We start from the raw sequence: 13,378 nt of genomic DNA on the forward strand, positions 1-13,378 counted from the left end.
TAAACAATAGTGTAATAATTCGTGCATGAATGGGTTAACAACATGTGTAATCGTGTTTGTTTCAATTAAAAGTATTTGCGTGTAAACAGATTTATGTGGCGATTTTCTTTCTAAATGCTGCGAAATCATTTGTACGTTTTGTGAGACTTTTTAGGCTAAAAAAAAGGATTTTTTCGAGAACTTTCTCTGCATGCCGTGAGCTTTTGATGTTGATGTTATTACTAGAAAAGTAGCTATTCACTGCCGTCTTGTGGATAAATTTGGCATTGCGCACTTTGGTGAGAAATGCCCATTTTAAATGGATGAATACAAATTAAAGTATTTTTATTTTGTGTTTATTTCCAATTAAAATTAAATTCAGAAATTGAAAGTGATCAGAACTTTTCCTTACATATTCGTAACCACTTTCTACTGTATGTATTTGTCATAAAATTTTAGTCATGCATATTAATAACAACAGAGTATTTATAAGGTTAAAAGTCAATAGTGGATTCAAATGTAGTAAAAACAAACCTTGTCATATTGAAATTCTTTTGATAACTTGGCACATATACATTGTACAATAAAATGCAGCCTACAAATCAAATCAGACAATTCACTCTCAGTGGACACTTTATTGCTCTGTTTATTATTATGAATACATACACACAATGGAATGCAGTGTGTTGGTCAACCCATCCTTGCCCCTCAAAAACATTCCATTTAAATATAAAAAAACAACTACATAAAATGCTGCCATTTTACACACATGACACTATAAAGTGGCTAAAGTCAAAAATGTTTACAAAATGCACTTCACATTGGAATGCACAAAAATAAGAGTAATGCATGTTGTACATATTTGTAGATACTCTGTATATTTGTGTGGTAACAACAACAACAACAACAAAAACGTTAAAACATAATTCAAAAGTGATGTAATAATCAAGAATTTCCTGTTTGAATGGTTTCCACAAAGAAAGAGGAGATGGTCCTGATGCTTTATTTTGTTTTTTGTTTTTGTTTGTCTGTTTAATATATATTTAATTTATGTTTTCATCTTCTTGTGACATCAAGACGGGGACATTTTAGGCTTCGTAAACCCTGCACATAAAATATATGTGTTTATTGAGAATTCCATACAAAATGATTGATGGTATTTTTTTATGTTTGGGCTTTACCTGTGCTTGTCCTTCCAGATGTGGAACCACTTGACCAGGTTCTTGGTGCTCTGAAGTTTGGGGTGCAGACAGTACTCTTGACCCTTGAAGCGAACCACGTTCTCCATTGTCACACTGGGGAGAAAAAAAAGGTCAGAAAAAGAAGTTCAATACTCTGAATTGTTGGTTCAAGTTAAATGGTTGTATACTGTACATAGTAATTGCATCCTATAGTTCTTGCCACTTTTTAGCTAGTCCCATCAGATCATATTATACCGTAGATCACCATAACTTATAGTAAGTCAATGAATGCATATTTATATCATGGAATTAACAATGAAAGTATTTACAAGGGTTAAAAGTGGAGGAATCAAGCAAATCTGATAAACGGCTACCAAGTCAAAGTGCCATTGTGTTTCATTTAGTCGTTGCGCCATACGCAGCTCTTTCTCAACATTCTTTCTTTTGTACGCAAGGCGCAAAACTTCCAGTCTTTGGCCAAGGGTAAACTAGCTTATTGGATTACAGGGCAATACGTCAAACAATTTGACATGTGAGCCCCTGCCTGCTATGTGGCGCAGTTAGGGCAAAGAGGGAAAGAAATGGGAGAAAAACACAGCATGGCCCAGGCTGCTCAATCCATCCACCAAGGATGTTGAATGTGAGGACTTGGAGGCAAATGACCTTCATTTTTTTAAATTAAAACAAAACAACTTGCTATACTGTTGTTGGCATCTGATGCAAACCACTATAAACATGAAAATCATCCTCATTTTAATGGCTCGAGATGCATTTAACCCCAGCCATTCCCTTTAAAACGGTCCAGTGATAACTCCTATTTTGCAAAATTCAAAGGAAAAGGGTCAGAAACTTTGGTAAAAGTCAGATCTAGGCATTATATCAGAATATATCAGAACCAAGACAGTCCCTAACTATTTCAAAATGTCCAAAAAACAAAACAAAACAAAACCTAACTGCACAGACCATCTCATTTAAGCGAAACACAAACATTATAGAGGTTTAAGCGACTAAAGAGGCATGATTCAGGCCCCTCTGGCTTGTGGTGAGCAGCGGCTTGTTCAGAATGCCCAAACAAGCCAAACAAGCCTTGTGAGCCAAAACACTGCAAAATCAACAAAGACACTTATTTCACTCTCTCTCTCTCCCTCCTACTTCCCTCTCCTCTCTTTCTCTCTTTTACCGTCTTTCCAGAAAACCCACAGAGACTCATTTTTCACCGGGCACCAGTAAGGTGGCGGCCCCTCCGTCACATGCTAATCGAGCAACCCCCATAGACCACCAAACAAACACACAATCAATGAATGCTTATTTTCAACTTTGAGGATTTTTTAACATCGTTTCACAATTATCGGGACACCCCAAAACATGTAGAAGAAATTGATGTTCTTGTCAAGATAGAATAGCATCTCGACAAGGTTCAGATGATCTGATTTAGTAATCCATAAAAGGAATTTGCAGCAAATTGTCAATTCATCCATGACACAATTGGCCTCCAGATGGAAACCGAGAACACATCTTACGCAACTGCTGTGAAGCTGACATAACGTCCCCCAGTTGTGGGCTCCCTAAGCAGTGACATAAATTGAGAAATGATTTATTATTGAGGAAATACTCACAATATCATCTTTTCCTGGCAGTAAGGGTATTTGGGTTTGAGCTCCAGCTTCTGCACATCCTTGTAACGAATTTTTGGTCCTTTCCTGGTGCACCGACACTTGTAGGCTGAAGTTAGAACAAAGAAATCAAGTTTGTTATGTGTTGCTTGCTATTTTGATGAATGCATATGCAGTGACTTTCTGGTTATGAATAAGTAAGTATATCATTTTGTGGGGAGATTTGCTTACAATTTAAAAAAAAAAAATCAATTATCACAATGGGTTTAAACATCCAAAATTGCATTGGTAAAAATGCAGATTTTTGGACAAAATAGTTTCCAATGGCAAAACATTTGGAATTTCAAAATGTATCTATCCTCCATTTAAAAAAATACAAAATTACTCCCCAATCAACAAAAACTGACCAACGAACAGGGAATGACCTAAAAATAAAAAAATCAACAGGATAGGATCCAAAATGTACATTAAGTGAACTCAAAAGGCCCCAAATTGTGCAGAAAGTGACCTATTTTCACATTTAAGTATTGTAAAGTGACCTAAAATTACCTCATTGGCCGCAATTGACCGCAACAGAGATCTAATTGATTGAAACTGGGAGGACTGGCTGTGAATGCTCATCTTTCAGTGCCATTGATGGCACTGAAAGATGTCCAATCCATTTAAGTGGGAGGGGCAAAAAAGCGTAGGAATAGACGTCTAGCATTGTCAATGCCCTAATTGCATTTATTTATTGATTGAATTATTTCAGTATCCCGAAAGGTGCTTCATTTGATCATTTTGTCTTAGTTGTCATCTGGTGTTTGTATTTTGGCTGCGAGGGATGCGGACAGCTTTATTTGTGCGGGAGCCGATGGATGGTACTAACCTTGGCACTCACCCTTCACCCCAACATCGCAAACTAAAATAAATTCAATTTAGTAGGCACACACAACACAGCCAGTAAACGGAGAAGCCATGTCTATTTAAAGTGGACAAATCTCTTTTTGGGGGTGAGGGGGGCAAACAAAAAACTTAATATTTGCATGATCTTATTAGATGTGCTCAACTATTGAATTATTGAATTTAAAAAAAGAGAACATTTTCCAAACTAAATCTTCTGGCCAAAATTATTATCCCAAAAAAAGATAAAAAAAGATGGGACTACGATCATGAAGTCCTAAGAAAGCCACACTATGACGAGAGAAAAAGCTGTAATACTATGAGAATTGTTTTAATATTATTTTCTTGTGTTATTACTAATGTCGTCATGTTGCAACCTTTTTCTCCTCAAAATAAATGTGAGAAAAGTTACCATGTCCTACGCTAACTGCCATGAGCATCTCCCACATCTATTAAACTCATATCATTTAATTTCCCGTCCTTAAAGCCCACCTCCCTCTGCAGCCCTGAGCCACTCCTCTAATTAAATCAATTTAACTGTGACTTTTAATGGCCTTTTCCCCTTAAGAACTTTACCAGTGAGCTACCCCCAGCTTTTTAGCAGGAAAAGCACTCATGCATAAACAGCGGTAGACACATAAAATATCCACATGTACCTTCCGCACTCAGGAGACATGAGGCCACCATCAGCAGAAGTAGAGCTGCTGGGTACCGAGGCATTTCTTCAACCTCCTCAAAAAGCCAAAATCCGAACTCTGGAAGCAAAAAAAAACAAAAAAAACTGGAAAACTGGATAAAAAAACTGTCAAAGTTGAAGCTCCACTAAAAGCGTGGATTTGGAGGGAAGCTCTGTGATGGAGGAGGTCCACAAACACACACACTCTCACGTTCTCACCCTGCCGCCTGCTTGGCTGCTGCCTTTAAAAGCCTCCCGCTGCCCCCTCTGCTCATTAACATGCACCACCAGACAGCCAATCACCAGGCAGGAGAGATGAGGAGGCCACCGAGTCCATTTCATTTCAACATGAAATGCATGCGTGAAAAAAACACACCCACATATATACATAGCTAAAGCTATTAACCAATTATGAATAGTTACGGTGTGACTAAATATAGCATTATTTCACATCCTAAATGGTCACCAATAATCTCATGTCACCTCCTGTAGATTTTGGGTCAATTCCTAAACACTTTGGTGGCGTTCCTGGGTCACTGACTCTACATTTTGGATCATTTACGGTTGGTTTTGGACTAGACCATCATTTTCTGCCACATCAGTGCTTACGTTAATTATTTGGCTGCCATTGACGACACTAAATTTTTTGTCATAGTAACTTTGCTAATGATGATGTCCTTTTAGGTCCTAGTTTTGACCCTAAAAACAACCTTGGGCTCAAACCCTAATTAACATGCAAAAAATACCTCTCTGACAATGTTCATATAGTTAACATGGACAAGATATTTTGGCAAATTTGTCTACAACCCCCCCCCCCCCCCCCAAAAAAATATTTTACTTCATTAGAACATGAAAAAAGGTTTTCTCCCTTACCAAAAATACTACTGGTCATAACACGTGTCTTTATCTCATGATCTTTTGTGTTAAAAAAAAAGCGTACTTAAGTTTCCGAGGCAAAATCTTATTATTAAAAGTCACTAATAATCTGATCAAAGCCTTCGGAAGCCTGCGGCTCAAGTGAAATTTCACACAAAAAGAGTTCCTTTGAAGAGAGAATTATCAGTCCCTGTGAATCGGATCGTGGACGTCAAGCCATCCTGAGTGTGTTTCTGGGCTCTTACATAAGCTTTTGGGACTGCTTGTTTATAACCGCTGGTGCCAGTGGAGTGAAGCTACTCTCTATCTACTGGTTGAGCCTGGAGTCAAACCTCTAGTGACGTGCATTCACAACCGTTTACTTTAAAAGATTCTTTTTTTCTCAACTCGATCTTTGGAATAAGTGACAGAAACGAGGATTTAAGAATACTCGCAAAAAAGTTAAACAAGTGTTTACATGCTCCAAACTCTGACAAAGTGTTGAATTGCGAATAGAATGTATGTAACCTAATGTGAAATACAGCGTTATTTTGTCAAAAATAATATCTTCATTTTTAAATTTACTCTATGCATATAATTACTGTATTTTCTAACTATTAAATCTGCTTTAAATTGTGTAAATGAGTGGGAAGCTTCTAGAAGTATTAAAAACAATGTAGCATTTTTTTTTGCTTGTTGAGCTGCAACAGCTAACAACACAAACAGTATAAACCATTTTTTAAAATGATTGCATAATCATTTTTCATGCTGAAATGGTTAAAGATGGTAGATTTTTTTAGAAATTGCCCTTTTGCAATGACAGATGTTATGATACCAAATTGTACTTGTTTTTATGAGTTATAAATTCATATAATGATCATGTTATTCTACAACTCAGTCAAAGATGCATGCCCTATCATGAGAGCTCCCGTGCAAAGCAGAATAACAGAAAATCACTGAAAAGAACATTTGTAGTTAAACGCATTAGTGAGTCAAAGTGGTTGCTAAACACGCCGTCAAGACAACAAACACAAAATTGCGTGCATGCGTGACAACGTGCACTTGAGTTTTTAATAGTATGATACCATTCAAGCAATTAAACTAAATATACTAACTAATATAATTAATGTGATGTCTTTCAATTTTATGGTGTCTGGAGTAGTGTTAAACCGATACCAATTCCAACAACAGACTGTGTGGTATTGGCAAAAAATAATTAGTGCATAGTCACTTAAATGTAATTCAGACACAGCTTAATTCTTGCCTGCTATTTAAAATTAATTATAGTCGGCTAGCTTTGTTGACGGCAGCCATGTAGTTAACATAGAGACTATTCTAATGGACATACTAAAATAATAAAATAATGCACAAGACAAAGATTTTTCCGAGATGGTCCGCGAATGCAAAAAATAAACACTTTTTTCCATTTGAAAATAGTTTTTTTTTTAGCTTTTACTTTTTAATTTTTGAGTCTTATAATGTTATAGATTTTGTTTTCTGACCTATCTATTACTATTGTCACCATATTGTGAGAATCGTCTTATGGCGTCTAGCCTGATCTGCAGTATCTAGACAACCTTGGTCATCATTTGAATGAATTTACCATCTTTTAAAAGTTGTTTTGTCCTCTTTCTTTTCTCAAATCATAGTGTTTCCATGACCCAAATCATGAATAATGCATACATCCAGCTCAGGTCTCTATGTATTCCTCCTCTTGTAAGAGTCATGTGACTTCCATCGTGTGCCAAAGCTTTACGAGCGCATTTATATGGAAAGCTGATAGAGTCCATCCCATAAATCCACATGTTATCTCTCATCCTCTTACTGCACATTGCATGTTCATGGGGTTGCTTAGGATACAGTTCGTATTTTATCGGGAGGTATCCAAACACTATTCACTTGACGATCGTAATCTCCTTAACTGAGCGTATGTTTTTATCTTATATAACACAAAAACCTCTTTCAAAAACACATAACGCCACACCCTGACTTTTTGTGCTTTTTTATTGTTATGTGTGAGATTGAGCAACAAGGTGCATGTCAGGACAGCAGTTTTGTTTGAGGCTTCTTTTGGTTGATTTGCAAATAGGAAACAAATGGCTCTTGCATCTGTTTCTCGACACCCTCCATCTGTCTTGGCAAAAAACAAATAAACCTAGAAGCAAACAGTTTTCACATTCAATGTGCCTATGTACAGATTGGTGAGTTAGTAACTTTTAGAGAAGGGCAGTTTCCACAGAGTAGCATTCGTATAGCAACCGAACCACATTCGTTAACATTTGCCTCTGCAGTCTTTCATTATTTATCGACAACTAATTAAATGCATGGCCTTTAGGTCTACGAGCCATGTGGCCGAAATGATGTCACCCGCCATCCTTTTCGCACGTGCTTAACACAAATAGTCTGACACGTGAGACTTCCCCCTGTCACTCAAGACCACCAGTCTTTTTACCTCTCACGCTAAGAAGTCATTAGTTCTGTAACTTGATCGTTTTTTTTTTTTTTTTCCAGAGAGTTGACCAGACAGGATGGAGCAAGCCCAGTAAAAGCTTTTGTGACCCACATGAGATGATGAGTCATTTGCAATGATGATGATGAATGCCAGAATCAGGAAGCCATGCGACGGATGGGTAAGGCGTGGAAACAAAGTGCTCTTTTCTTCTCGCTGTATAAAATCGCTGACGTGCAGATGAGCCCATCGCCCACGTTTGGGACACTCTTGTGATAAGACTGACTGTTGGAATTTGCATAGAAATAATCACAGAGTTCATTCAAGGATGGAAGTTGGCATCAACCCACATGACTACGAAAGCAAACCCCACACACAATCCCATTGACTCGTTGAGAATCAAGTTGACCAGGAACAGAATATTATAACTTTATGAATCTCTTGGGGCAAAATTCCTACGGCCCACTCGCCTTTGGCAATATATTTGTTGCCGAGGAAGAAGAAAGCATTTAAACCATCTGCAGTGGAGCCAGAATGCGTATTTAACCAAGCGACACGGTTAACCTGAAACCTTAACTCATGCTAAGACTGCAGCTTTTCCAGAAATGAAGGCTGATGATCGAGTTAACTTTCCACTAAACAGCACTATTAAGTTCACCACACAATAATTCATTGGTCTTCAACCTTACTTCAAGATCAAAATCATAAATCTTTCTCAAAGCCCCATTTTGAAAGTCAAATACATCATGAATCCACGAGATGCATTTGTAAACCCAATCTGAAACGCTTGTCTAAAAATTGGACCCTCATTCGAAAGTCAAAGCCCTGGAAACCAATGTTAAAAAACAAAATCTGTTTTCAAAAAAATCCTTATTTGATACCTTAACCATCTCAGGAAACAGTAACCCAATCTTAAGATTGTAGTTTCAAACCCCAATACCATCTTAAAACCTTAATTTCAACCGCTAATGACGGAAGTTTGATCCCTGGTACGTGACCGTTAATTAAAGCCTCAACCCAAAACTCGAAACACTCATTTGAAATTCTGGCTTCAAACTTTAACCCAGGTTTGTTGTTTGTTTTGAAACTAGTGTTGCACCAATACCGATACCGGTATCAGTACTGATACAACACTAAAATGAGCAGTGTGTGTCGCTGGCAGCCATCTTGGGTAGGTTGACCATCTTTGAGTTTATGAATTATGTTGTCCTCGTATCCTTGACTCGCTCGTCTTCATCCAGCTCACACTATAGCTATATACATCTCTTGTGGTGTGTCCTTGGCGGCGGAGAAGAATGACAGGGGATTTTACGAGCATTCTTCAAAAAACGTGATCCGCAGATATCGTTGCCTTTTGCTATACTAATCCTCTTAGTGGTAAAGATCAGAAAGCTTCATTTTCTGACAACGGCAAGAAAAAAAAATCATTCCGAGTTTCAACAACAAATGTTGCTGGGTCCTTTGAGGAGAAACTTGGAAGTCTTGAAGGTCGTTTCATTGGAACCTAAAGCCTCTGGAGCTGCACAAAACCCCAACCAAATCTGGAAAAGCTCATTTCGAACCCTGACTCTGGATAGATAAGCACTGATTTCAATTTTAAACTATCTCACAAATTGTAGTTTAAACTTTAACTAGTCAAGGAACCCAGAAACTAAAATCGTACCCTTGTTTGAAACCCTAACCCCAAAAGCTGCTGAAATTCAGAGTTTAAGATAAAATACTGTAATATTTTTTCATGTCTAGCAAGTAGCAGGTAGCAGCAGGTAGGCAAACATGTCCGGATTACCCCCCGCTATTAAAATCCCAACATTTTGCGGTCTACCAGTGTGCAAGCACGTGGGAATGTTTTTCGTTTTGTGTTCGTCTCCATGGTAAACCATATAAGTGATCTCATGGCAGCAGTTGAAGTTCATGTGTTGGCTTTCAAACAGATATAAGATTTACTATTCAATCCATTTTTACTGGAAGGGTGTGAATGAATCAAAGCTGGATTTTTGCTTAAGTTTCCCGCACTGAAAGAAGACAACAATGGCACAAGCCAACAGCGTGATGACATAAAGCGGTGCTAGAATGCCCCGGGGAGGGCGAGCAGCGACATGACAAAATATGCAACGATAAATTAACATACCTGTCAACCTCTGCCGATAACTGCCCTTGTAAATGATTATGATTCCCCTTACAAACCCCCCAAAAACCTTACAAACACCGTACGAATCGTACGGTGTTTGTAAGGTTTTTGGGGGGTTTGTAAGGGGAATCCTAATCATTTATAAGGGCAGTTATCGGCAGAGGTTGACAGGTATGTAAATATGATTTTGAATTTAAATTATGATTATGTGTCGGTGTTAGGTTTTAAAAGTTAGGTATTCGAACTGCAAATTTAAGACCGTTTCAGTTTTTAAGACAGGAGTAGTGATTCAAATAGGGCCTGAGAAGCTTTACAACCACTGATTGGTTAATTAAATCAATTAACTGCAGTTCCTTCATACCTTTGTCCAGAATGAATCAAACCAATTCAATTTTTGAATCCAAAAATATGAACAACACAAGACATTTTTGAGAGAGGTCCTCACGGTCAAGTTCAGAAGTAAAGAAGCACAGCTGGTCATCAGCTGTGGTGGATTTCGTTGGACTCCACACTGGGAATCAAGCAGCAGGAGAGCCAGCCAGATGAGATTTATGGGAACAAGTCAAGGACTGCGTGCAAGGTGTTTTTTTTAAGGATGATATTTTTGTGCTTGGAGATAGACAGACGTATGCCGTCGGGCTGATTGAGCTTCTTGAAGCGGTGCCCAGAAACACTCAACAGCTCGACGAAGACATGATGGCAAACGAAGGGAAAACAGATGCGTACAAGTGTTAGAAAAAAGGACGTTCTAATCTCTTGAGTTTTCCAGGAGAATACTGTTGTCAACCCATTGGCTGCCATTGACAGCCTGAGACTTACAATTTATTTTTACTGGCTCACGGAATTAACACTGATGAACAATCAAAGCCAGGCCTCCTATTTTTAGTTTCAAATTAAGCTTTAGGATTTCAGTGTTAGGTTTCAAGCCAAATTTTCAAATTATGGGTTGGAACCTGAGTCGAGGGGTTACGAAAAGCATTTAATGCTCAAGCCATGGTTTTGGACTTTAAGTTAAAGTTGGATGCCAAGATTAGGGTTGGAAACAAGTGGTAGGAATGCAAATACGGGGGGTTATTAGATTGACAGTTGTATACATATCAATCAAGTAAAAGTAAGGAAATTAAATGAATACTTAAGAGTTTTCCTTGCATACTTGCATCTGCAAATTCGAGTGGATTTAAGCTTTAGATGATTCTCTTGACGACAAGAGTTGTCAAAAAGGAGAAGATAAAAGCCGTCAAACGAGAGGCAAAACACCCGACGCAACAGTGTGAGAAGCAGCGTGACTAAACGCAAGGATTTGTGTCATCATTTGACTAGAAATCCCCTCTGGAGAGCCACACCGGACGGATGCTAATGGAATCAAAATAGTCCTGCAGCAGTTATGTAAGTCTTCATGTCACTTTAAAGCTGCTGCTGCTGCTGCTGATGCCGCTGATGACGCTAAGACCGTCGCTGGCGCCTGCTGACTCATATCAAGAAGTTAAAGATACTATGTAAAAGCTTTACTTGGCTGAAAGGAAGCACGTTAGGCTATATTTACACTACGGCAAAATTCCGATTTCTTAGCTCGAACGCGAAACAAATATATTTTCATGCATCATGGAGACTCTATTTCCGATCTTTTCTTATCCGACTTGGGCTTCTTTCATATTTGGACATGGATATCGGATTGGTTTCCAAGGCATCTGAACTGTGAACACTCATCCGTAGGCATCCAAATTAGACGTCAAGTCAAATACGTTGCTACTATTCACACAAAAACAGATGGGATCGAGCAATGGCCAATGAAGACGCGAAGAATACCTTGATATGGCACGTGAAACTATCAGGCAAAAAAATATTTTGGCCTACCAACCATAAATAACCAACTAAATGAGCTTAAAAATGACTTGATTTATTAACTGAACTAACCAAATAATTGATCAAATAATAAATTACCCAACCATTTAAGTGTCGGACCAATGCTATTTGTATGTTTAGATGAAATATGATATCTATACTGTTGTGTAACAGAACTGAAAAGTTGATTACTGAAACTAGACACTGCGATTGTGTTGATAGTAGAGTTAAAGATTATAAAAATAAAATCTGATGGTGGTGGACTGGATGGAAGTCTAGTTGATGGAACCTGAGCAAGTGCAGAGAAGGGCACGTATACATATTCAATGTGTTGACGGGACAGATGGCTGTCCCCCGCGGAGAAAGCGAGCGAGAGACAGACAGAGAGAGGAAGCTGTCGTTTCACCGCATATATTCTCTCTCCATCTTTTGGTCATTCAGTGATCAGCCGCAGATGTGGGTGATTTCAGAAGAAAGAATCCAACAATATGTTTCGCGATACATGGCTGATGATAATGATACTTTCACAATTTGGAGATAGAAGGCTTACTATAATGATACTCTCACAATATGGCAATAAAACATTCCCAATACGTACATGAATCTGGAAAATAAACTAAATATTCTCAGGGGAAAAACAAGCTATTTTTAAATTTACAAAAAATCTGTTGGAAAATGAATGGATGAATATTCTGGTTGAATTTTTTTTTATTAGCAACCTGTTGGTTCCTTTATTAAACAGTGACTTCTTGGGAAGAGCAGAGTATAAACCTATTGGGATGCAAAATACCGTGATATATCATTGTAGCGATATATTATCACACCCCTAATTCATACATTTGATTTGAAGGAAAAAAACAAACAACAGGATGAGGCTTCACCATTAGTTTGAGCTAGAATCTCAATAGGAAGTGAGTGTCTGGCTTTACCAACCAGCTAGACCAATCAGAGCATAGAAATGGCTGATGGTTGCCGCAGGCAACCAAGCCCACAGACTTTTTCATTGGGAAAATAATGATGTCCTGGTGTGTGTGTTCATGCTCATCAGGAACGTCTGCTAGCTTGATGACAAACGCCCAAATGTGACATTCATTGAGACTCCTTCAGCCATCATTAATCAAGCATAGTAAGTGTTTGGATTTTTAGAATTTGATGAATATCTACAACTACTACTGCTATTGACACTAATTTGGACTTCAAATTAAAAAAAGCTTATCCCCACTTTGAACAGTTTGAACATTGTTTGAAAACTGAATGAATGATCACATTTGGCTGTTTATTGTGGAACGCTGGTGGTCATCTTGGATGGGAAATTAGATCTTGAAAAGTGCATTTTGCAGAGCATCGGCCCATTATTTCTTAGTACTTACCAATAAAAATGACATCTTTTTAGTGGCATACCGGTATCGGTGCAATACTACTTGAATGCCTATCTCATAATGCTGACCCCACCTTGAAAGCCCAGTTAAATATATATATTGCAAATTTATTATCTCTCAGTACTACTTCCATAAAATAGAATATCAGCCAAGCGGATCCGTAAAAATTAGAAAAAAAATCTTGGCGTAATGAAGCACGACTTATAAAATCCACATTTACTCGTCTGCCAATTAACACAAATCATCCGTCGACATGACCACAGACATTAAAGACGTATCATCTCTCTCATCAGCAACAGAATTAATTTGATAATGAAACCAGACTCTTTACCAGCTTTCTATTGGCTGTTTGACCTCCATAACATCCCACAGATAGCTTGGAGACAAGGTTAAT

At 38.1% G+C, this 13,378-nt stretch overlaps 1 protein-coding gene and 1 long non-coding RNA gene across 3 annotated transcripts in view; one reads left to right on the top strand and one right to left on the bottom strand.

Moving 5' to 3' along the window:
* Positions 1–607: 607 nt before the first annotated feature.
* Positions 608–4,554, bottom strand: cxcl14 (chemokine (C-X-C motif) ligand 14). The gene is made up of 4 exons (XM_077610163.1): positions 4,312–4,554; positions 2,777–2,882; positions 1,161–1,274; positions 608–1,083 (listed from the first exon to the last, which is right to left on the bottom strand). Exons 1-4 carry the CDS (start codon positions 4,373–4,375, stop codon positions 1,068–1,070), a joined length of 300 nt encoding a protein of 99 aa, XP_077466289.1. The 5' UTR covers positions 4,376–4,554; the 3' UTR covers positions 608–1,067.
* The window catches only part of LOC144082768 (uncharacterized), a 35,904-nt gene continuing 23,708 nt past the window's right edge, over positions 1,183–13,378 (top strand). The window contains exons 1-3 of one of the 2 annotated variants that reach the window (XR_013303339.1): positions 1,183–1,291; positions 7,698–7,816; positions 12,654–12,731. This is a non-coding gene — a long non-coding RNA (uncharacterized LOC144082768). Of the gene's footprint in view, positions 1,292–7,697; positions 7,817–12,653; positions 12,732–13,378 lie in introns of those variants that run through there. The other variant, XR_013303338.1, reaches the window with a different exon arrangement.

The sequence above is a fragment of the Stigmatopora argus genome, chromosome 9 (genome assembly GCF_051989625.1).
Source record: "Stigmatopora argus isolate UIUO_Sarg chromosome 9, RoL_Sarg_1.0, whole genome shotgun sequence".
NCBI lineage: Eukaryota > Metazoa > Chordata > Actinopteri > Syngnathiformes > Syngnathidae > Stigmatopora > Stigmatopora argus.

Excerpts from the sequence above, each read along its gene's own strand:
- cxcl14 (XM_077610163.1), bottom strand. The coding sequence starts at position 4,375 with ATGCCTCGGTACCCAGCAGCTCTACTTCTGCTGATGGTGGCCTCATGT. Across the intron at positions 2,883-4,311 it reads ATGTCTCCTGAGTGCGGAAG|CCTACAAGTGTCGGTGCACC; the intron begins GTACATGTGGAT and ends TTCTAACTTCAG. Across the intron at positions 1,275-2,776 it reads TGCCAGGAAAAGATGATATT|TGTGACAATGGAGAACGTGG; the intron begins GTGAGTATTTCC and ends TTTTCTCCCCAG.